The 23,416-nt window shown below is 55.2% G+C and overlaps 1 protein-coding gene across 1 annotated transcript; it reads left to right on the forward strand.

The window, feature by feature from the left end:
- Positions 1-5,628: 5,628 nt before the first annotated feature.
- ATOH8 (atonal bHLH transcription factor 8) lies at positions 5,629-22,356 on the forward strand. The gene is made up of 3 exons (XM_064511582.1): positions 5,629-6,395; positions 18,089-18,280; positions 21,299-22,356. Exons 1-3 carry the CDS (start codon positions 5,637-5,639, stop codon positions 21,302-21,304), a joined length of 957 nt encoding a protein of 318 aa, XP_064367652.1. The 5' UTR covers positions 5,629-5,636; the 3' UTR covers positions 21,305-22,356.
- Positions 22,357-23,416: the final 1,060 nt, after the last annotated feature.

The raw sequence follows: 23,416 nt of genomic DNA on the forward strand, positions 1-23,416 counted from the left end.
AGGGGAACCAGAAGACTCATCCAGCATGTCCATCCACAGGAGATGGAACAAGCTCAAGAGAAGTGTCAGTGGAATTGGGACAGCACCTTGTGTCCGTCATCAGATACAGGCCCTGTCTTGACCACAGGAACAACCTACCAGCCCCATGCAGGTCCATGAGAAACAAACGGGAGCATCTGGGCTGGTTTCAGTGATGGATGAGGTCAGATAGGGCTGAAGCCATACCAGCTGCCTGTGCAACTGTGCATAAATCAGTGCATTGGCTCACAGATGGGGAAAGGGTTGGGATTTTTTCAGATCCTTCCCCAGCCAAGCAAACTCCTGTACATCTCACATACCTGCAGTGCAGGATCACGTATCTGCTCCTGGTGAAGTCAATGGAAGAGTTGTCCTTGGCCTTGATGCACCGGGGTTGCTCTGTAAATTACTACAGAGTGGCTAGGCCTCCTGGTAGGTTAGTGGAGACACATCTTTCATCTTGCCTTAGCAGGAAGGAGACACTGGTCCTGAGTAACACAGTACTTCCACTGGGGCTAGGCTGAGAACTTCAGACTGAGCTTTTAATTTTAAACAAAATGAAGTTTTTATAAAATCGAGCCTCTAGATCTAGACTTCAGCATCTCCAAAACGATCTGCAAGACTGCCAAGCACCCAGCAGCTTCCACCAATATGTCCACTGACATTTCAGAAAGTCAGATACCTGATTGAGATTCAAAAATACTAAGGCCAGAGGGAGCTTTTATGAGTATTTAGTCCAACTTTCCACATAAAATAAATTCAAACAGTAACTCCTGCATCAAGCCCACAGCTTAACCTATAACATATCTTTAAAAAAGATCTCCAGGGCTTTTTTCATATACTTCAGGCAGCGTAGACTCAGCTATTCCTTCAGGTAATTTATTGCAAGGATCACGATGTTCAGCATAACTATGTAGCTCTTATCACCAACCTGGTTTGCTCTGCCTCTGAATCTCATTACACTTCTTTGTGATAGACTAGAAAGCCTTTGGGCATGAGAAATCCCCTCTTCACGGAGATCCAAAGAGGCCACGAGCATCTCACCCCCTCGCTCCTTTCTCAGATAAACTGAGGAGCCAGGTTGTTCGGACCTTGGATCACTCTTACAGCCCCTCTTTAAATCCTCAATTTTAATATCCTTCTGGAAATATGCCATTTTCTCTCGTCTTGCCAATCTCTTTTTATACTTGAGGCTCTCCGTTGCACCCCTGGCTCTGCTGTGTGTCGTTGGCCAGGATGAAAGCCTCCCTCTTGTAAGCACTGTCCTCGTTAAAAAGAAACATTTGGTGTTGGCACCTTGCTCAGAAACCAAAGTTACTTTTAGCTGAATGTTTGCAGGAGGCTTTTAAATGTCTTGGAATCCCAAGGCAGAGAATATGGGATAAATTTCATTTGAGGAGCAGAGAGCAGAGCAGAGCAGAGGAGACCAAAGCCCAGGAAAGTAAGATAAAATGCCATCACTTAGTCTAAGGGAATAAAATTAAGCTGCAGACTGTCATAAGCACTTCTTCCTCTGAGTGCACACTGGCTGCATCACTTAAAAAACAAGCATTTAAAAAGAAATACAATGGTAAGTCAATGACAGATATGACTCCAATGTACATTGGGTGTGAATAATTCTCATTTGTTACCTCATTTCACTATCCATTCTCAGTTTCATATTCTCCAAGAGGACTATCCTATAATCCTGCCCATGCACGCTCGCCAAGTCTCCAAACAGCTCTAAAAAACCCCACTGACGAGAGACCACCAACTTTACGATTTCTTGCAACTCCCACTGTACATTTTGTGCGTATTTAGCAATGCTACAGGGCTTTCCTAATGCTGGAGAAATTTCCCTTCTCTTCATTAATAATAGATGTGTGTTTCATCAGCCTTCTCGCTCCTCTCCCCTCTCCCGCCCATACTCTCAAACTGCTGATTTTTAAAACGTATTTTTCACAGAACTATAAAAACAGTGGATTTTTTCTGTTTCTTTTCTTTTTTTTTCAGATCAGGGACTGGACAAACTTTTAGCCTGCCAAGGCTTTCTTTTTTCTTTCTTTCTTTTTTTTTCTTTTTTTTTTTTTTTTTTGCTTAAACACTTCATAATAAAAGAATGTGCCCCCGATGGAATTTATATTGCAAAAAAGAGAGGAAAAGCTCTCCCATTCTCATTTCTTGTATCTTATATACTTAAATACACGTACTGAAATCCTATCACCTCCAGGAAAGAGGGCTGCTCGAGTGCTGTCAAGCTGTTAATGACAACATCACGGCACGCAGCATATATTTAAAAGTGAAAGGATGAAAGATTAAGGCCGCATCTCAACCCCGCTTTGGTGACTCGGCTTTACATTGACATATGCAGCGTGCCAATTCCCATCAGACTTCAGGTTTTGCTCTTGAACGGCATTTTAAAATAATTCCTTCTGCCTAAGGAGGATGCTGTAAAGTGTACACGAGGGCACACGTTTCTTTTAACAAGTGCAGAGCTCTAGTTTTTCCCAGGATTTGGAAGTGTGTTTCGGTTTGCAGAAAGCATAAAGTTGTCACCAGGCAAATCACCTTTCAGAAATGTTCAGGATACTTTCCTGCAAAATATATCCCACCTGCTAGTTGTCATTCAGTCTGTTTTGGGGAGTCATTTGCCTGGCACCAGCCTGCAGCAGCACTTTGCCTACCTGGGAGCGGGGGACAGTCCTTCTACCCAAGCCAAACCGCAGGAAGCGCTGGATCTTGCCACCTATTAGTATAGGTTGTTTCCATTGCCTTTTTCTTTCCACTTATTTCTCACTTTTAAAAATATATCGCTTGAAGACACATTCTAGGATTTTGCACTCATTTCTTGCGACCACGTGGGTTTTCAGCAGAGCAAAGGGCTGGCTGAGGGGGGGTTTCACCCGCTGGCAGGAAGGCAGAGCTGGTTTAGGGATGGGGCTGCGGTGTCGGGGCAAGCTCAGTCCCGTTCCTGGAGCCAATCCATGACTGGGAATAACTCAGCCGCTCAGCGCCAGAGGATGCTGGAATGAGATGCTAACACTTCCCAAGCGATACCGTCCGCTCAGATTTTTACTCAGGATTCGCATGTCCTTCACAGGGGATAGGCAAACGGTTTAATCCCTAATTTATTTATAAGAATGGCTCTGATTCTCCAAGGCAACCTGGTCTCCACAAGCTCTGGCGTCGCTCGCCATCTCCATTGCATGTGGCAGGCGAGCCGAAGTGCTCTGCGTCTACCGCGGCTTGCACCAAAGGGCACCGTTTGCTCTGCAGGAGAACTGCTTGTTTAATTTAAAGAGTAACTTCCGATTAAATAAGTGGGCAAAAAAAGCTGTCTTCTTGTGGTTTAAATCTGTCTTGCTTTGGCTCAGGTTCAAGCAAGCTTTGGTTGCAGCCACCTTTAAGGTAACCATGAGTAACTCCATGAGCCTACAACAGGAAAGTCCATGCACGGTCTGCACTGGTTTAACTAACTGACCCAAAGCAGGTAAATGCAGTCAGCACCAGCTCATGTGCACGCAACGCCTGCGTCGCGCGGTCGGCAGCTGGCCCTGCTGCATCCTCTGCGGATCGGCCGCACGTGGGGACACGCTGGGCAGAGCGTCACGCCGGGGGCCAGGCCACCGCGGTCCTGCCCGGCAGCCCCTGCCTCCACGCAGCGCAACGGAGCCCCGACTCTGGCCTCACCGCTCTCTCGTGAGACCTCTAACCACAACGATACTAAAACGAGAGAAGGGGCAGGTCTGACACAGTTATGCGCTGGGAACCGCTTACGTTTAGGTTCCTTCTTGGAAGCCCTCTACAATGCAGCTACCACCAGAGGAGCAGCACCCAGAAAGCACGTATGGCTGAGGGCAAGACGTGGGAAGTAAGTGTGTAAATGGCTGCAAATGCCTGTGTTTGTAATGGGCTTCGCCCATCTATGCCCCGAATGGATTTGGTCCAATGAGTCAAGTTGAAACAGCAGGAGGATTTTAGGTAGGCAGAATTTAATTGCTGAAATCTGGCCAAGATCTTGGCTTTAATCCTCCTTCTCATGTGAGAAGAGCCACTGAATGTTTAGTGGCCACAAAAATCTCAACGTTAAGCCTCTGCTGGAAGACAGACCTCTCGAACGATTAGGGTAGACCCTGCTGGAGGTGCCGTTGCCACCCACCAGCACATCTGTGAGAATCCAAGTTAATCAAAACCCCTTTGGCTGGCTCTCATCTTTGAGATCCAAAGGAGCCAAGAGACAAAAGACAGAGAAAACGGTCTTTAGGGTGTGCCTTGGCACATAACTGCAGTAATTCACACGCTCCATCCAAGGGTCTCAGAGGCGTTTGCAGAGCTAGATGGACATTGCCAGCACCGCTGCGAGGCGGGGGGGGGGGCAACATTACCTGCACAGGGGAGCCAGGCATTTTTGCATTCAGCTGACTCACTTAAGAGAGAGCCAATCTCCGGTGACATCTTGGGCTGAGGTTGTAACGGAGGAGGCAAGGTGGCTGTGACAGAGATGGCACAGCACCAGGAGGGGAGATACCTCAGTAGTGGTCTCCAAACCTTCTCCAATACAGTGCAGGGGCACCCGGAGAAACCACGCTAACCCTGCCCTGGGGCAGTCTGGCCACAGCAGTAAGAGACCGAGCCCGCTGGCCACCAGGCAGAGCTCTTCTTGCTCCACGGACCTCGACTAGCTCAGTACGAGCTGCCTGCGCTCAGCCCCACGGCACCGGGGTGTGCTGGGTTCCCGTGCCGAGGGGCAGACGGGCTAGGAGCCAACGTCCCCTTTTCTGCAGCGAACTGAAGCAACTCATAGCTTACATGCCATTGATTCCCAATGAAACTTAACTTCTCGGGGGCTTAACTGACTTGAAAGAAGGTACCTAAATAATGAAGGTACTTCTCAAAATGATAGCCGACCTCCTTGAGGTCCTGTCCAGCGCCAGTTTCCCTATGATCCTGCGACAGATGGTTTATTCCCAGCTGTGCCACTGCTCCGGCTGGGACCGGAGGCAAGTCCCCACCTCTGCAACCCTCCTCGCAGCCCGCACGCCGGCTCTGCGGGACCCCAGGCTCTGCCGTGCCGGGCGGGACCCCCCTCACCGGGGGTGAGGGGGGCTGAGGGGTTTCGGGGGGCCGGCAGAAGGCCGGCTGCAGCCGGCCGGGCGTCCTCGTTCTCCCTGCGCAAGCCGGGGCAGCCCTTGGCTGCCGGGAATCGCTTCCAAGTGGATCAGAAGTCACCAGCGGAGCAGCAGCCGAGCAGACCCGGGGCTCCGGGGAGCCGCGACCGGCGAGGCGGCGACGGACGGGGCGTTTGGGAGGTGTCGGAGCTGCCCCCGCTCCCCCCGCGCCCCGTCCCGCCGGGGTGCCCGCACCTCTCAGGGGCGTGTTTATGAGGGTGCCCCCCCACCGCGCAGATCGGGACCCCCATGGGGGCAATCAGCGGCAGGGGCAGAGCAGCCAGGGCCGGCGGAATGGGGTAGAAACGCGAGGAAACGGGGACTTTCCCTCGGGGGGCGGTGGGAGAAAAGCGCGCACGGCGGGTCGCCGCGAGTCTCCGGGGGGCAGGATTTCTCTTCCATCGCATGGAAGAGCGAGATTAAAGAAGAAAGTGGGAGTGGGGTGGGAGGGAAGGGAAGGGAAGGGGGGGGATGAACAAAGGAGATTGGCAGCACAGCTGTTTTGGGAAGAAAAAAAAAAAAAAAAAAAAAAAAGCCAGCCTTCCTGTTTCTTTAAAGCCGCTCATCGGCGCGGCGGGCCGGCTGCGGGCGCTGCGAGCGGGCTGCGGCAGCGGCGCACGGCCGGGCGCACGGAGCGGGCCGGGGCCGCGGAGCGCACGCAGATGGGCGGCGGCGGGCGCTGCCCCGGCGCGGCGCGGGAGGAGGAGGAGGCGGCGGCGGCGGCGGCGGCGGCGGCGGGGCGGCGGGGGAGCCGCTGAGCGCGGCCGCGCAGCGCCCCGCGCCATGCGGAGCACGCCGCTGGCCGCGGGCGAGCCGTGGCCGCGCCTCTGCGCCGCCGACCTCGGCGGCCTGCGGCGGTTGCGGCGCAAGGCGCGGGCGGCGCCGCCGCTGCACGGCTGCAAAAGTTTCCGCGTGGAGCTCAAAGTGCTGGGCGGGAGGCGGCCAGCGCCGCTCCGCGCCCCCCCGCCGCCGCCGCCGCCGCCCGGCGCCGCCGCCGCCGCCGCCGCGCCCGCCTGGGAGCCGCGCAGCGCCGCGCTCTGCCCCGCCGGCGGCGCCTGCCCCGCCGCGGCGCCGGGCCCCGCCGCCTCCCCGCGCCCGCGCCCGGCCGAGGCGGCCGGCGTCTCGCCGGAGATCAAAGCGCTGCAGCAGACGCGGCGGCTGCTGGCCAACGCCCGCGAGAGGACCCGCGTCCACACCATCAGCGCCGCCTTCGAGGCGCTGCGCAAGCAGGTACCTGCCGCCGGGACCCCCGGCGGGGCAGCGCGGGGCGGGGGCGGGCGGCGGGCTCGGGGCTCCGCGCGGGGGGGAGGCGCCGCTCCTGGGGTAGCGCTGGCCGGAGGAAGCCTGAGGGCAGGAGCCCGGGGGGAGATGCCCGGCAGAAGGGGAAGTCGGCGCAAAATGCCTGGAAGCAGCGGCCCGAGAGCTGCGCCGACAGTAACGATAAATAAATAAGGGCTTGCGATTTGTTAGAAGACTTTTGGACTCCCCCCACCCCGCCGCAGAGCACGACAGAAAACGAAACAAGCCCCAAGGGGAAAAGGCCTCCGAGTGGAAACACGGGGGCCAAGGGAGGCGTTTGCCCACGCTGCGAGCCGGGGCGATGCTCCTGTGCTGTCTGAGAGCCCCCACGCGCTGCCTGTCCCGCCGCGGTGGGCCGCCCCGAAGGGGCCACTGGGAGTTTGGGCAGCAACTCGCTCGTGTTGACTTTCGTGTGGGGCGCCCGGTCTCTTGGGGTTCCTCAGCCGCCTCTGAAACTTTCCGTGGGACCCGTATCTGCCAGGAAGAGTTAAGCTGTGGTCTGCTGCTGGCTAGTTTTCCGTGGTTTTCACCGCAGTGTGTGCTTTAAGTGTGTATGGGGCCGGGTTTTCTCGTGAAGGTGTGTTGAAAATCGTCGTGGTCTCCTGTGGATGAGTAATAGGAGGGTTCCCACATGCGCAAGGGAACTTCTGAGTTAACTGGTGTTTAGGATGAAATCCTTCCATCCCGGTCACCTCCCCAGCACATGAAGATGAGAGACACAGTGAAGGAAGCAAGGCTGTAACCCAGCCTCATGATTCTCCTACCTTCCCCAAATCAGTGCCCTGAGCCCTTGTACGCCTGTGTTTAAGCACCCTACAGCACCCACTGCTAGATCAAGGTGTGCTGTTAGACGGTAAAAGCCCAGCTGTCCCAACTCTTTTGCCTTTCGAGTCCAGCAGGACTATTCCAGGTATGTAAAGGGAGGAGGAAACGCTCAGGGCTTGGGGACGGTGAGCTGCTGACGCGGCCGCCCGAGATGCCGAGCATCCCCTCTTGCGCGGTGCTCCCTTCCGCGCGGCGGGCGCTGCGTGCTACCTCGCCTGTGCGGCGACCGCGCGAGACGCGCGTGGAAATGGCAGTCGGATTCTCCGCGGACCAGCATTTACACCACCAAAACCGCAAGGGGAAGTAGCACTGATTTCCCGAATCACTGGCAATCTTGTTCTAGGCTGAGCCTCAAGCGCAAGTCAGGCAAGCAACAAATTAAAGCCGCGCTCTGTGGGGAAATGGGCAGCTCTTGAAAAGCCTCAGATTCCTGGCCTTGGCCCTGTTTCCATAAATCATTTCAGCCCTGGACTCAGCTGGGAGTCCAGAGAGCCTGGAGAACAAGTCGCTGTCCTCTCTTCCCGGGAAAGCTGGTCTCCAGGGTCAGCGCTGCAGCGAACCAGCAGGGCTGCATTTGCTCCGCAGGGAGAAAGGAGTCATTCTCCGGGAACGGTTTGCCGCAAGGTTTTCCTAGCAATTTGCTGAGGGGTGGGCTGGCTGTGCGGACCAGCATTGGATGACATTTGGATTCATTCCTCGCCGGGCTGCCAGCGGCGTGCTTGGTGCTGTACATGACATCAGGTGACAGTCGGCTTCATTGCACATATGCGCGGCGCTGGCTTGTCACTCAAATCATCCCCATCAGGGCTGGCAGCAGGGTTTTTCGGAGCCTCCGCTCATCCCTGGGGGGGTGGAAAGGACATTTCTTTCTGCAGCAACGTGGCCAGTGAAGCGAGAGTACGGGGAGATTTATTTTGGGAGATGAGTGCTACAGGGAGAGTTTCCAATGCCTCGTTGAAGCACGGTCTTTTCCCATCGCCGCGGCGTAGAAAGGCGCGCGCGGGAGGTAATCCCTGCGCCGTCAGCGGGGAGGCAGCGCGCGGACCTCGGTCTGCTCGTCGTTCTTCAGTTATTCCTCCAGTCCCTCCTTGTCATCACGTATCAGGCTCTTAAGCAGCTGGGCGCCTTTTCCTGAAGCCCTGAAACCGATACGTCCCCGCGGCCGGCGGGCGAGCGGCCCCGGCGAGCGTCGCGCTCGCACGCGCCCGGCCCCACGCTCCTTCTTTGGGAAGGGAGACGAGAGCCCCGCGGGGTCGGGTCGTTCCGGGTGCCGAGCCGGGGAGGAAGGCCGCCCTCTCCTCCGCTCCGTCCGGCTCGGCGCCCACCCGACGCGGGGCAGATGGGCCGCCAGCGTCAGCCCCCGCGCGCGCTGCAGCTGCGCACATCTGGCACACATGTTTCGCCGTGTGCAGGCTAGCTCTCCAGATGGCAGGAAGGCTTTTTTAGGCTCGGTGGAGGAAGACCCGGCCACAGCCGTTTCACACAAGCAGAAAGGTTAATCCAGCCGTGTCACGGAGCGCTTAGCTGTCCCCAGCTTGCCTCCGAGGCCAGGGCTCCTCCGACGTGGGACCTTGATGGGCAGCTGTCTGTGCTGGGAAACAGTCCAGTGTTGAGAGAGATGTGCTGTCATCGTTGTGCTCTCACCTTGTGTCACAGCCATTGGGGACAAGGGTCTCTGTCCTTCAGCATTTCCTTGCTGCCTTCAAGATGTGGTCGTGATGCTAACATGAAGAGCAGATGCTGCCGGCACATTCACAGGATGGTCCAACAGCAGCACCTTCACCCTAATCCTGGCAAGTGTGACCTCTCTGGTGGGAGCTTTTTCTCCCCTGAGTATCATTTGCCAAAGTGAACCTGCCCACAGACAAGACTCTTGAGGCCAGCAGGATCGCTCCACGTGGAGAACGTTCCCTGCTGGAAAACACTCTGAAACGCTGGAAGTGTTTTTGCTAGTTTTTTTTCTCTCTGCTGCTGCCTCTCCAGAAGGTATTGAGTGGTTGAGTTAGCCTGTAACTCCTATTTTGAGGGTCCCTCCTGGTGTTGCCCCTGCCCCCTCGGATGGGCAACTCCTCGCAGTCGTGTTCTGCTGCCCTTCCCCGTCCTTGGGCAGCAATGCAGGTGTTGGTTGGTCTTTTGGGGGTTCCTGCACTGTGCTAATTGCTCCAGGACCCCCCAGGAGGTATGTTAAGGGCTGTGAGTGGTTGTCTTTTGCCGATGGTCAATGGGTGGTCAATGAACCCGAATGCTTCTGATGGGGACAGTGAGTTCATGAGAACCGAGGTTATCTCTGGCTTTGCTCTGAAACACCCTCGTGCTGGTGGCTCTTCCAGTTCCTGAGACTGCAGCAGCGCAAGCCAAGGTCGGGGAAGACAAGATGGGACACCACCACCACCACAGAGCTGCTGCTAACCAGGCCAGGCCTCACACAGTAGCAGCTCTAGCTCCCATTTTGCCTGCAGATCCCGTTCAGCAGCAAGCGGCTCTTATTCCAGGGCACTGCAAGCGCAAAACGGGGCCAGCTTTAAGCTTATTACAGCATGGACTAGCAGCAGGTTTGCACCTGGAGGACTTGCGCTGCCATGGACAGGGCTCTCTGCTGTTGGTCTGCAGCAGGCACTCGAGCAAACTAGCTTGCGCGAGGACACTTGCACTAGCGAGTGTTGCAATCGCACTTGCTCAGCTGTGCCGAGAGACCCTAAGGTGGCAGCAGACTCTCCCTCGATAGATGGAGGCGAGCACAGCAGCCTCTGCTCTGGAGCCTGCCCGCACTTGCACATCTGTTTTCTCTCTAGAGCACTGCTGTCCAGCTCCTCCTCAAGAGCACAGTGCACAGAGCCTCGGCGCGCTGGAGTCTCTGCGCCGGGAGCAAATGTGTCCACAGACATTCATTTTCCCTTGAAGTATATTGGTGTTTTTCTCCATCTTTTCACCACTGCATTACCAGGGCTCTCTTGCCTTCAGCAGCTGACAGGCCCTCTCTCCGCATTCGTGTGGCTTCTGGAGATATTTTAGGTTTTATAGGGCTTTCTGGCTGCTGGAGTTGAGTTTTCCCAACTAACGTCCTTTCACTTTTAGCTGCTGGCATGCACGTGGCTGCTGTGGCTTGTAGTTAAATCAGCGCAGAAAAGACCCCGCTCGCTCCTGCCGGGGTGGTGGTGAGACGTCGGGAAGCACAGTCGGAGCGCGGCCGCGGGAGGAGGTTGTGTTGCTGCGGGGTGGCGTGGGTGCTAATTCTCTGTGCGGTTTTGGACAAGCTTCTGGAAGCACAAGCCAGGCACTAAGTGCAGACGGGACCTGCGGCTTGAGAAGAGCCTTGGCCACAAAGTGGTGGAGGCTGAGGAACAGCTATTCTGGAGCAGCGTTGCTACATGCTCACCCTGTTTGCGTCTTCCCGGGGGCAGCTGTGGTTTGGCACTTCTGCAGACAGGACACGGTCTGCAGCCGGCGATGCCGCTCTGCCCTTGCTGCGTGCTGGGGACACCACAGGCTCTTCTCCTCTCAGGGGTCTTCTCCATCACAGAGGGGTCTTCTCTATCATGGAAGAGTCTTCTCCATCACGGAGGGGTTTCCTCCATCACGTGCTCACCAGATCTCCCAGCCCTATTCCCAGCGATTCATTCCCTTTGGGATCCCAGCCAGCAAGACATCGTAAGACACATTAAAACCCCGTTTCTGGAGAAGAACCTCCTGTTGAGGTTGCTGGGGTTGGCAGCAGGGTTTGGCCGTGCTCCGCAGCAGCAACTGGAGAGACGCCGCTTGGCTTCGGGAGTGCCGGCGCAGGCACATCCTCCCCGCGTTGCTCCCAACGCGCGGGGTTGTCGTCCAATAACGCAGCGTTCGCTGGGGCACCTCGGCGGTTCGGCCAGTCTGGAGGGCCTCTGCGGTTACGTAGAGCGCAGGCAGGGGAGAGGGGGCCGGCACTGCGGTTTAGCAGCTGAAGAAGATGACAAAACGCTGGCCTGAAACAATGCGAGGGGAGAGAAAATAAAGGAGAGCCCAGACAGAAGGACGGGAATCCTGACAACAGTGACTGCGTGTCAACGGGAGCGCGGCTTGTTTGCTCCCTTTGCTGCTCGCTGACTGATTTGATCCTCCGATACAAATCCCGCTCCTGTCGGGAGGTATTTGCTCTGCCCGCTGCAGCCACCCCGAGTTAACCTCTGTGTTTTCTTTCGGCTCCCGCTGAAATCAGAGGAAAGGCTCCGGTTTGCTGCAGCGGGCTTTGAATCCAGCCTCCGCTCCCTGCCTTAATCCACTCTCAAATTACTCTCTCGGCTGCAGCCGCTGTGGCCGGGAGGTGGGACGGGGAGTGGGACCTCGCTGCTGCGACCATTGGACCCTTTGTTGGTGGCCTGCAGCTCCTTTGATCCGTGCCCCCCACGCATTTGCAGGGCGATATGTCCCCCCGGCTCCTGCTCTGCGCCGTCCCCCGGCCGGGCAGGGATGCTCGTCTAGAAGAGCGGAGCTTGCGCTGCGTTGTATTGCAGCTCAGCATTGCCGCTTGCCGGGGTGCTGTGTTGAGGGAGGTCGGCTGGCCCTCAGGAGAAGAGGGAAGCAGAAGACACTGTGGTCCTCCAGCCAGCCAGAGACTGAAGAATCTCTGAAGTATCACCAAGTCGGTGCTGGCATAAATGTCACTAACTCCAATGGAGCTTGTTCCCTATTCCCTGAACTTGGCCCGTGCATCTCAGGAGATGGAGGTTACAACTACCCTGTTAAAATGGGCCCCCAAGAAAGTGTTCTCTTCCACAGTGCCTGGGCTAGCCCCTTCTAGAGTAGACTTGCTGTGTCCGTGGCCCTGGGCTTTCTCCGGGCCCCTGTGCTACCCCGGTAGCCCTCCATGTGGTTATTGTTTTGGAGGGTGGTTCAGCATGTCTGCAATAAGAGAAGAGCTCTGCAGCCGCTCACCGGTGTGGTACCTCCAAAGCACAGCGCTGAGGACACGTGGTGCGTGCCCCGAGGGTGTGTGGGAGGGTGCAGCACTGCCTGGGATGGTGCTGGAGGACTGTCCAAAACGGCGTGGAGCCAGGCCTGCCCTTGGGAAGAGCTCTCGGGGGTGACCTCGCCCAGCACCACACCTCGGTTTTGTTTGGAGGAAGCCAGTCCAGTCGCTCCAGGAGTGAACTAACGCCTCTGCAATGTGGACGGTGGGGGAGCCAGGAGCTGGGAGCGAACCGGCAGCCGAGTTATGCGATAATGCAGACCCACCCGCAAGGCGAAGGAGCCCCAGCCGCCGTGACGCTTCCCGTCCGGGCGATGCTGCTTCTGGTCTTGTTGACATTTTTAAGTTAGGTTTGGTCCCAGGCTGGATGCTTTGCTGTGTGTGTCAAGGCAGGGGAGAGGCTTTTTTTTGAGCTGATTCCTTTGCTAGCAGCAGGCTTGCCGTTCCCTAGTCAGTGTGGAGACCGAGAAACAGGAGCCTCCCACACCTACCCGTGTAAAATAGCCCCCACGGCCAGCAGAAATAGGGCTCTGCTGAGCACCTGCCACCACGACACCCACGGACCAGAGGGAAACTTGACACTTTGGTTCCTGTCCACATCCACCCACACAGCTCGCGGGGTCCTGCCTCGCCTCACTCAAACCTGTACTTTCGGGGAAGGTGGCTGTTCCCTTTCTGAAGCTTAAGAAGGAGAAGTTAGGAAGGTCGCTGAGGAAGGAGAAGTTGCTGAGAAGGAGCGGTACTGCGTGGTCGCTACCTGGCCGTGCCCGTGCAGGGCAGGCTGCACAGGGAGGTGCAGAAAGTGTGTGATGAAACCTGTAGCACCTGGATTCAACCCGTGGGGGATTGATTGCTTGGTGGCTCTGAACGACACGCCACCTTTCTCCAGGGTCCTGGAGATCCAGGGAAGAAATACGTGTGCTCTGACTCTTCATGGAGTTAATTCAGCTGTCCACATCCCTGGCACCATTACTGCAGGCACCCACAGGAATCCCACTGCGTGGGAAGAGCCTGGCAGGACAGTGGAAGGACGTTGCAGCCACGCTTGCAGACCTTTCCCTCGTACAGCTATGTAGAGCGTCATCATCTCTCCTGGGATGCCAGGAGGACTCAGGGTGCATGACGGTGAAGAATGAGGTGGGAATGCCAAGCCCCAAGCTGGAGAATTTGGACACACCAACCAACCAACCAGTCAACCAGCAGGTCCTGCAAGAAGTCGGTGGCGACACATGCTTGTGCTGATTTGCCTTTATTCACCCTGGCCCCTGCAGTCAGACAGAAACAAAAATGCCTATTGCAGACCCTTTCCAAACGCTCTCATGAAGGAAGAGTTCACGAAAACAAGCAGTGATGTTCTGGGCAAGGTCTTCAGCTTGTTGAGTTGTTACTCTTCTCTCCTCGTCCTCTCAGTAGCACTGCAGACCCCAGCCCTGGAGAGAGGACGCACCGGGGACAGAGACCAGGGAGAGGTGTCCCCTAGGCTCAGGTTCGGAGAGCAAGGAGCGCCCAGCAGGCACCCAACCTGCCACCCCAACCTGCCAGCTTTCCCGAGGCACCTGAACCCTGGTGAACATCTGGCTCACCCCAGGCTGGAAGGAGGGATGTAAGGAAGCCCTGGACATTTACATGAACTTTCTGGAAGTGTTTTTGGCACGAGGCTGAGCGTGAACAAGGAGACAGTGAAGCTGCGCTGCCTGCTCCGAAAGGGCTCGTCGGCGAGCCAGCCAGCTGCTTCCCAGCGGAGCGCTGAGGCAGTTTAACTCCCAGCATAAAAATAAACCAGATAAATCAGAAGACAGGTAAATTCAGCAGCTTATTATGGCATGTTGTGGCGGCAGCGAGCTGTCAGGAGGGCTTACTTTATACTGCACTGCAAATGAAGATGTTCCTCTGCCTCAGAGCTCCCTCGTCTTCCCTGGCCCGCTCGTGGGGCCCAGTTCTGCCCTGCAGGGTATTCTGGTAAATGCAGAAGGAACCTGCTCAAATCAGTCCATGGAACGGTCCTGATCTTCTACGAGACCCGTTAGGGCGAATATACCCTGTACCCTCGTATGGTGGGAGCTGCTGTTGGCCCCCCTCGCCCACCTACTCACTGTCCTCCCCAACCTCATCCCACAGTCTCCTCTTTTCTGCTTTGGGTGAGAATCAACTCCAAGACTCCGTCTTCTGTGGAAGAAACTAAATCTCTGGAGCCTTGCCTTGCCCGGAGGGATGGCCAAGGGCCGAATGCTGTTCCAGTAAAGTCCAGCGCAAGCTTCCCATGGACTTCAAAGGGAGCATCTTTGCTTTTCCAAGGGCTCTGCCTCTGGATCGCAGACGTCAAGAATGGACGAGACCTGTGAGGTCACGTCCTGTCCTATCTTCCTGCCCAAGAAGAACTCGGGCGCAGGAATATGTTTCAAGAGCGCACATTTTGCGTTGCTTCCAGCCCCTGCCAGCCCAAAGGACGCTGATAAGACCCTTGAGACGCTGCAAAGCACTTTACGGACGCGACCAACAAACATCCTTTGGCCCGGGCTCTGGCTGCTGCTGGTCCCAGCCCAGCGCCTTGTTGATCTCACAAAGCTGAGGATGGTGCCAATTTCCCTTCCTTTCTCGCAGACAGCTGCATTCCTTTGCACCGGTGTGAAATTTCAGCGGCGGTTCCTTCCTAATTCCTTCTCATGATTGCAGCTAAAGCAGGCAAGACGGGGGGCTGTGCTGCCCGTCAGCAGAAATCACTGAGGTCAGATAAGGAAAATACTTGAATTAACGGCACGCGAGCGAACCTGCTCAGCTCCGCTCTCCCACCAGCTCGGGCGTGATGAGCACGAGAGGACGGCAGGAGGAAGGGGGTTGCTTCTCACCAGGGATGCGATAGATGCCCGCTCGCGCTACCTCCTGCTTAAAAGTGGAGAGGATAAAACCAAAATTCGCTTTCTTCCCCCAACTGGTGGGGGAAGCCTTGGCTCTGGAGCTGAACTAAGTGGCTTATTCCTCTCTCAGTTTCCCATGTTTAATTCAAAAGGAAACATTAAAATGGCAGGAGCTGAGCCAAGACAGGGAGGGTTCCTATGAAACAGTTATTTTAACACTGTTTCCATGGCGAAAACTCTTATCTCCTGATGTCCCCGCACCCATCGCTGTGGTGTCGGAGCGGCACAAGGTGAAACTGGCCCCGCGTGTGTGCAGGGCTGCGCCAGCCTGGACTTTGCCGCAGCGTGTGGGAAAAGCATTGTGTAATCGCAGTCGAGGGGTTTGTCAACTGTGTTAGCACTGCGATCTTTCTTGGAACTTGCAGCAAACATGCCCTGCAAAACAATTTGGTTTTTATTTATTTTCTTTTTTAAAGAACAACACACGAAAGAAAGAGCAAAACAGATGAGGGGGAAAAAAAGACATTTGCCTGTCTTCTCGTCTTGTAGCTGGACAGCATCTGTGGCATGAGCCGCAAGGATTTCGGGTCTATTTTCCTTCCACTTGATTTAACTTCCTTCTTGCTCTAATTCTGAAATTATTCCCACATTTCACTGAACCCTTCCATTTTAGTTTCCATCTTGCTTTGGTCTCTCGCTCCGGCGGCTGTTTGATCTGGGCTCTCCGCTGTTCTTGTTACATCAGTGTCGAAAGAGGCTTTGGTGTTTCTGCTGCCCAGGGCTCTGCTGTCAAAATCGCTCTCAGCTTATTGCGTCGGGGGGGCCAGGTATTATCATCCGAAGGGAAACAGTTTGCTGCTGCATAAAACCGGCAGCGAACTGAAGGCAAGGATTTAGAGGTAGCTTTTGCAGGGCAAAAAGGGGTGCTTTGTGCCAGCAGACTCCAGCCGTTCCTAGCTCCCCCTCTGATTTACTCTAGAGCGATGTGGTCTACACTTGGCCTTGCTTTTTTCTGGGCTGTCCACTTTGCAAAGAGGCTCTTACAGGAGAATATGGCAAACGCTGTAGGACCCCTTGTGCTCTTCCAACACGAGGTGCATGGAAGAGGCCCCGTCCCTTTTGCATTCGAGTAGCAGCGGAGCACTTTGTTCTGTGCAGATGCCACCGGAGGTCAAAGCGGTGCTGGTGCTGGGTATTCCCAGAGGATAAATAAATTCCCTGCCTCCTCAGGGGTGTCTAGAGCAGATTACACAGCTCAGCTGCATCCTACGAGCCAAATGGCCAGTCTATTCCACAAAGGTCCCATAGGGTCAATAGCATTCTTCCATTAACATCATGGATAATGATGATCCAACTGATATATAGTCGGTTTGGATTGCCATAAGAGTTGTGGCAGAGCTCCTCACTGAAGAAACTAAGCAGCTTTGGCCTAAGTGTGGATTAATAATTGGTGGAAAGGCAGGAAACAGTGAGGAGGAGAAATAAAGCTGGTCCTCCCAGCTCCAGAACAGTAGAAGAGGAGTAGGAGAGGTTCACAGAAGGACAGTAAGGATGGTCAAAGGTGTGGGGTGGCTTCCATGCAGCGGCCAGCTGAGCTGGTTAGGTCTTTTCCTTCTGGAAAAGAGACAGAAGAGGGAGAGGAGATGATGGAGGGCTTAAAAGATGAGTGCACAGAGGAGATGGGTAAAGATCTTTCTCCCAGTATAATAACTGGAGGACCTCAAGTGAAGGCAGTAGGAGCCGAATTCAAAACAAGCAAAAGGAGGACATTTTTATGTAGAATGGGGAATAAACTTGGGGAACTACTTGCCAAGGGATGTTGCAGATGCTAAAATTTTACATAGGTTCAACTTCCTGGACCAAATTCAAGGATAAAAAGCATAGAAAACAAAAGCAGACACTCAGGCAGGAGAACAGCAGAAAACATTCAGCGCTCTCCTGCCCTGAGCGGGGTGACCACCCCGGGGGGGCTGAGAAGGATGGAGACCGGTATGGAGCTGGAGGCACCCTCAGCCACGCTGGTGATTGATGTCTTATGAAAACTTAGACCGACGGCCGGTCAGACGGCCTGAGCCGCTAGGATGGATTTCAGACAAATGCCCGGCTCCAGTTTCGTGGAGGCGATCGAGGCTTTTGCATTAAATGACCTTTTGCAATTTTGCAAACGAGCGAAGGGGGGGCCCCGAGCCTGTTGAGTGCAGAAGACGAGTTCGCTGCGAAACCGGACATGTCAAAGTTGGGTGCTTAAAACGAAGGGCGTCTGTAGCGTTTTGCTGGATCGTGGTCTAAAAACGATCAAACCTGCTGCAGCACAAAACATCTACTGTTCGTTTACTTAGACACACGCTGTTTAGCTTGAATGTTTCGCATTGCACTAGCAATCTTCAAGGATAGAGAAATAAGTTGCATAAGGCGTTGCCGTGGCCCGGCTCTGCTCAGAGGTAGCAGGACGGGGTCTTTCAGCAGGTGGTCGGCGCCGGGCAGTGGGCTTCGAGTTACCGCCGCCAGGCTCTGCCCCGCAGCGGCTTCGTGGCGTTGCATCCACGCGAAGCCGCTGCCGGTGCCGTTTGAGCGCAAAAGCACCAAATTCTGGCCCCTTCCTGCTATTGCTCCCTTCTGCCAGGAGACCCGCGGTGCCCTGCGGCTCCTGACGGGGAGAAGCGCGGGGCGAGGAAGGTGGCGCGACCAAAGCGTCAGCGCGGGTTCCCGAGGGAAAAAGCAAAAAAAAGGCTCTGGCCTCGGTGCCGAGCGATGGGCAGGCGCCCTGGGCCGTATCCTGCCCGCGCGTTTTAAGCCGCAAGCGAGACGGCTCCCGCTGCTCGGCTTCCCGCAGAGCCCGGCGGGGGAGCTGCTGCTTAAAAAACCTGCCGGGCCCATATGGCCGCCTCGCATTTGTGTTAAAAACCGCTAAGAAAATCACCGACGGGTGTTTTGTCATGCTTCGAGCAAGGTATTTTATCGGGCCTAATTTTTTTTTTTTTTCTCCCTGTTACCCTTTCTAGGTTCCCTGCTATTCTTATGGTCAAAAGTTGTCCAAACTTGCCATCTTGAGAATAGCCTGTAACTATATCCTTTCCCTGGCCAGACTAGCAGACCTGGATTACAGCGCTGACCACAGTAACATGAGCTTCTCCGAGTGCGTGGAGCAGTGCACTAGGACCTTACAAGCCGAAGGAAGATCTAAAAAAAGGAAGGTATGTCACAGCCTCCCCGGTAAAAAGCAAAAAAAAAAAAAAAAGTTAAAAAAAATGGAGACGGGACGCCGGGCGTATAGCGTTGTGTATGTGATAGCTGGTGCACGAGCGTGTTAGGCGGCCGCGGGAGCCGCCGGCCGCGGAGGAGGCACCGGCTCGGCCCAGAGGCCCCACGCGCTCGTTAATCGGGGCATCGGCGCGTTTGCCGGGGCGGCGTGTGGTTTTAATCAGGTCTCGGAAACCGCCGAGCGGTTCCTCCGAATTACCGACTTCGGGGGGGCCTGCTTCAGATTTTTTCTTTTTCCTTTTCTTTCTCTCTTTGGAAGAGCCCCTCCGGCCGTGCCGTGCGAGCCCCCGCGCCCCCGTCCGCCGTCCTCCCCGCTGCCGGCCGGTCGGCGCGTGTGCTGGGGCACCGTGAGCTTCGCGCGCAAAAAAGTAGCTGCTCGGAGTTTGTTTTGGCAGGGCCGGGGCTCCAGATGTTGCGTTCGCTGCCTTGGGTGCAGCCCTTCGCTCTGCCTTTGAGGGCGACTTATCTGCCGGTCCCAGCATCAGGCTTCGCTGTTGCAATAGGAGACATAACGGGTGGGTTCCCCCCCCCCCCAAATTGCATTAATTAGAAAAGCTGCTGTTAGCTTTTCCACCTATTTTAGCTAGGAAAAAAAATCCCCTTTCCAGCCCTAGCTGCAGTTAAATAGTGATTTAAGCTGCTGCGAGCGAGGCTTGACGGAGGGTGGTTGCTCTCATTTATCGGCGGCCAAGGGGCTGATTGACGGGCTGCAAATGCCTTTTCCTAAACCGCGCCGGGAGGATCCTGCTCTATCCTGCGTTTTTAGAAGTTGCTTTTCGGTTGCCCATAAACGTGACCTTGCGGGGTGCTGAGCCCCAGCAGCGTCGGGGCTGAACACACGTGCTGGGAAGGGGGACACGCTGCCCTCGGCCCGGCGCCGTCCTGGGGCACCCAAGGTCCCCGCTGCGCCCCGTCCTGCCCAGACGACCCCGGGAGCATCACGAGGGGGGAGAGGGGAAAAAAAAACCCATGCTAAACACCCCGAGCCCAGAAAACCCCGTCGAGCAGCTCTTTCCAGAGCCGCACGCTCCTCGGCTCAGCCACAGCTGCTGCAGCTCGCAAGGTTCATTTTTTTTCCCTTTTTTTTTTCCCCCTTTCCCCCTCCCGTCCTCTTTGGTTTTGATTAGCTGTTCCGCAAGCCAGCGCCGCCGCCGAGTACATGGGAGCTCAAGCTGGAGTGGGGAAGGGCGTTTTTTTTTTTCTTTACATATATATTTTTTTCATTCCCCCCCCCCCCCCCCCCGGCGCTCTTCTGGCAGCCGCAGACTCCAGATGTTCGGAGCGCGAGCTGGGAAGTCCTGCTGGCGCCACTTGGGGCAGAGGGCAGGGGAAAGGCACGCGAGCTGGAACCCGGAGCGCTCCGTCACCGCAGGACTTGGCACATTCCCCAGCGCGCTGCTGGCACATTCCCCAGCTCGCTCCTGGCCATCTGTTCCAAAAAAACACTTTCAGAACCTCATCATCACTCAGGATACAACACTGAGCGCAGCTGTTAGGGAGGCAGGAGGGAAAGGGGAAAAAAAAAAAAAAGAAAAACCATGCAAAAGGTCTCTTTGTGAGAGAGGAAGCCGGGTTATGAATAACAGCGCAGCAGTTGGAGCGCAATAAAAGTTGGGGAATTGCGTTGCTTATTTTTAATTCCCCGTGTGTGCGTGCGTTTGCAGGCACAAAGAATTAAAAATCAAAATGCTATATATAAAAATATATATTATTCCTTACATGTATATACATAATCCTCGAGAATTAAACGATGCAGAGGAATATACAGAATTCAGACCAACTATCTCAGTTGCAGCCTGTTGCATTAATATCACTTGTATTTATGCATGCAACTATTGCATTATATAATGCAATATTGCATTCGATATACTTATAGGGGTTCTGCTGTGCCTTGGTGCTGCTGCTTTGCTAAAAAGCAGATCTCGCACCGGGGGCGGCCGCTCCGGCACCTCCCGGGGATGGTGATTGCAGTGATGAGCTCGGGTCTCGCTTTTGGCCAGTGCCAATGGGGAAACCGGAGTTCGTTATTGTTCAGATAAATACCTGCCTCTTCCCATTCTCATCAAAAAAAGGCCAAAAAAAAAAAAAGAAAAGCCTAATTTGTGCCTTATTGCCGTGTTTGCCCTGCTCCAAAGAGCTGCAGGGGAGTGCCGCTGTTTCCAGCCCCAAAAGGGAATCGATGCATTTTTGCAGCCCCCGGCACGATTCGGGACAGTGTCGTGGGCTGTCGGGACACGTGGGCCGCGCTGCCGCCGGAGGCCCCCGCGGGCCTCGCTGGGTTGTGAACCGCGCCGGCGAGCGCAAAAGGCACGCGTGGTCCCTCGAACGGAGAATAAACACCGTCGCTTGCGCGGGTCCGGGTTGTCCCAGCTCGCTTGCTTTCCCTTCACACGCTGAGACGGGCAGTAGCCCCCGAGGGGCTCTGCAAAGCCGCAGGTCTTCTCAAAAGCGGGCGCTTGCAGGCATTGCCCATTTTTTAGCAGCAGGAGCTGGAGCCAGCGCCTAATTACCGTGTTCCCGTCCTTCCCCAACCCCCCCCCCCCCCCGGTATTTCTTTGCTCTTCTATTGCATCTGTCCTGTCCCGAGTGCTGGCCACCCTTTGGGGACCCCAGGTTGCTCTGCACCCTTCGGGGACCCCCAGGTTGCTCTGCACCGTTCGAGGACCCCCGGGTTGCTCTGCACCTTTCGGAAAGCCCAGGTTGCTCCGCACCTTTTGGGGACCCCCGGGTTGCTCTGCAACGTTAGCAAGTCCAGACCGCCGGGGTCCAGCCCGAACTAACGTGGGTGGTGGGGAACGGCTTGGCTCGGGGTATTGCTGGGCCCCGCCGCGGGGTGCGGGAAGCGGGAGGAGGGCTTTTCTCGTGGAAAGCCCAAACCGGGCTCTGTTTCTCGTGCGAGACCCCCCACGAGCTGCGCACACTGCTCTGACGGTGCCTCCTTCTCTTTCCAGGAGTAATAACTAGGAAGGGAGGATTCAGAAGCGCTTCCAGACGGAGTCACATCGAGCCTTGGCAGAGGTCGCGTGATCCAGATGAAGACTGCAAGCGGCTTTTCTTCTTTTTGCAGAACCCCCTTTTTCAAGACGACGATTGGCCAAGGGACTTTCTTCATCTCTGGAACAGGGAAAAAAAAAAAAAGGACGGGGATGCTTCTTCTTGTTTTTTAAGCCAGCCACCTTTTAGTATGTGCAATTTATTTAGCACTTTTCCCTTTGCTTAACTGGGAAACGTTCCCCTCTCGGCTCATGTGTACAGTAATTTTTTGTTGTTGTTGTTGTTGCTGTTGTGCCAAAGATTGGATGGAGCTTCTACACTGTGTCTTATTTTTGCCTTAACGTGAAATCTTTGAGCCAAAGAGAAGTCAGAAATTCCCTTCGGACACTGTTGAGCGGGCCAGTTAGTTATCAGCGACACATCTGAATTTCTGAATCCTCCTCTGAGTTCCCCCGTATTCCTCCTGTCCGCACGTCTCCGCCTGCAGCCCTGCGACCGGCCGTCAGTGTGGGACAGAGCTGGGACATGATGCCTTGTGCTTCAGCGTTCGGGGGTTTGGGTTTGGGGTTTTTTCCCCCTTTCTTTGAGCTATTCCACAGTTCTACCTTCTTTTTTTTCCTTTTTCTTTTTTTTTTTGCATTTTCCCGGTGTGCTTTCCTGTGAAACGCATCCGCAGGGCAGAAATACTGACACAAAGTGAGAGCTGAAACAGGAGCTGTGATTTATTTTCCTTTTTTTTTTTTTAACGATTAAATAAAATTAAATAAATGAAAGATAAAGTGCCATGTAAAGCAATAAAAGAAAAAAAAAAACGAAAGGAAATTCAGCTAGGGATGCAGCGAAGCGGTTCAGCGGGCGTTTCAGTTTTGCGAAGGCATTTTGTTTTTCTCGCCGTGGGGGTTTCAAAAGCGCTCGAAAACCCGTGTAATGCAAAGGCATTTGAATCCTATACTGTACCTTTCACTTCAAATTGAAGTAAAAAACAACAAAAAAAAGAAAGACCGGAGAAACCTTTGCTTGGCGTCAGCAGACTTTATAGGCGCCGCAGTTCGGGTGCAAGGTGCCGGCGGTGGCAGGGGACAGCGCGGGGCGCAGGGGCAGAAGCTGGGGTGGCCAAAAGGTGGTTTTAGCGGCCGGATTCAGATCGCGGCGACCCCGGTGCAAAAGCCCGGCATGGGGAAGCCGTGAGCTCCTCCGCTGCTGTCACCGCGCTTCAAATTTGCAGATTTTTAATTTTTTTTTTAAGCTATGGCTGCAGTAGGCAAAACCTGGGCTGGTGGCGGGGGGACCGGCCGGCGCGGATGCTCGAGGCACCCTCCGGGGAGCCGCAGCCCCCCGTTACACGTCACCCCTCCACCTAGCAGCCCAGTAAAATCCGTTTTTAGATGACGCTTGCATTTCTTTCTTCAAGCATAATTTTTAACCCGCTCTTCTATTACATGACCCACTTTTCAGCTTGGAGCGGGACGCGGGGGTGACGCCGATGGAGGGAGACCTCTCCCCAGCCCACGGTGCCGGCACGCGCGAGCCCGGCCCCAGCCGCAAGCTGCTCTCAGGCCGTAATAGTTAATAATTATTAGTAAGGCAAGGTCTGCGGGAGCGTTAGCGATACGATGCTGTTGATATTATTTATTTGCCTTTTTTTTTTGTTTCTGACTTCCCGTTGAGTAGCTCGATAAGCCCTTACGGGAGCCCCGCACCGGCGGCGGGTTGCGATTGGGTCTGTAGGTCGTGCAATGCCGCATGTCCCCGCTCCCGGCCGAGGGAAACATTAACCCTTGGGAGCAGGTCACCCGGGTCCGAACTCCCGGCTTCGGTGCCCTGCAGTGCACCCGACCTGCTGCTCCCCAGCCAATGCAGGCAGAAAGTCCCTGAAAGTTAAGAAAAAGAAGAAAAATCGTTTTGCACGGTTTAATGGCGCCAGCGTCTGCAAGAAGGTGCATCGGTGTTTTCTCGCTGTGTTTCAGTGTCCTAGCGGGAGGCCACCGAGGCGACAGGACGGGCAATGCCCACTGCCAGCATTGCCCAGAGCCTTCCAGCCCCGGCCCGCTGCTGGCGACGGTGGCAACCAGCCT

The sequence above is a fragment of the Dromaius novaehollandiae genome, chromosome 4 (genome assembly GCF_036370855.1).
Source record: "Dromaius novaehollandiae isolate bDroNov1 chromosome 4, bDroNov1.hap1, whole genome shotgun sequence".
NCBI lineage: Eukaryota > Metazoa > Chordata > Aves > Casuariiformes > Dromaiidae > Dromaius > Dromaius novaehollandiae.

Bases quoted from the DNA above. Each gene is read 5' to 3' on its own strand.
- ATOH8 (XM_064511582.1), top strand. From the start codon at position 5,637: ATGAACAAAGGAGATTGGCAGCACAGCTGTTTTGGGAAGAAAAAAAAA. The intron at 6,396-18,088 runs GTACCTGCCGCC...TACCCTTTCTAG, and splicing joins TCGAGGCGCTGCGCAAGCAG to GTTCCCTGCTATTCTTATGG.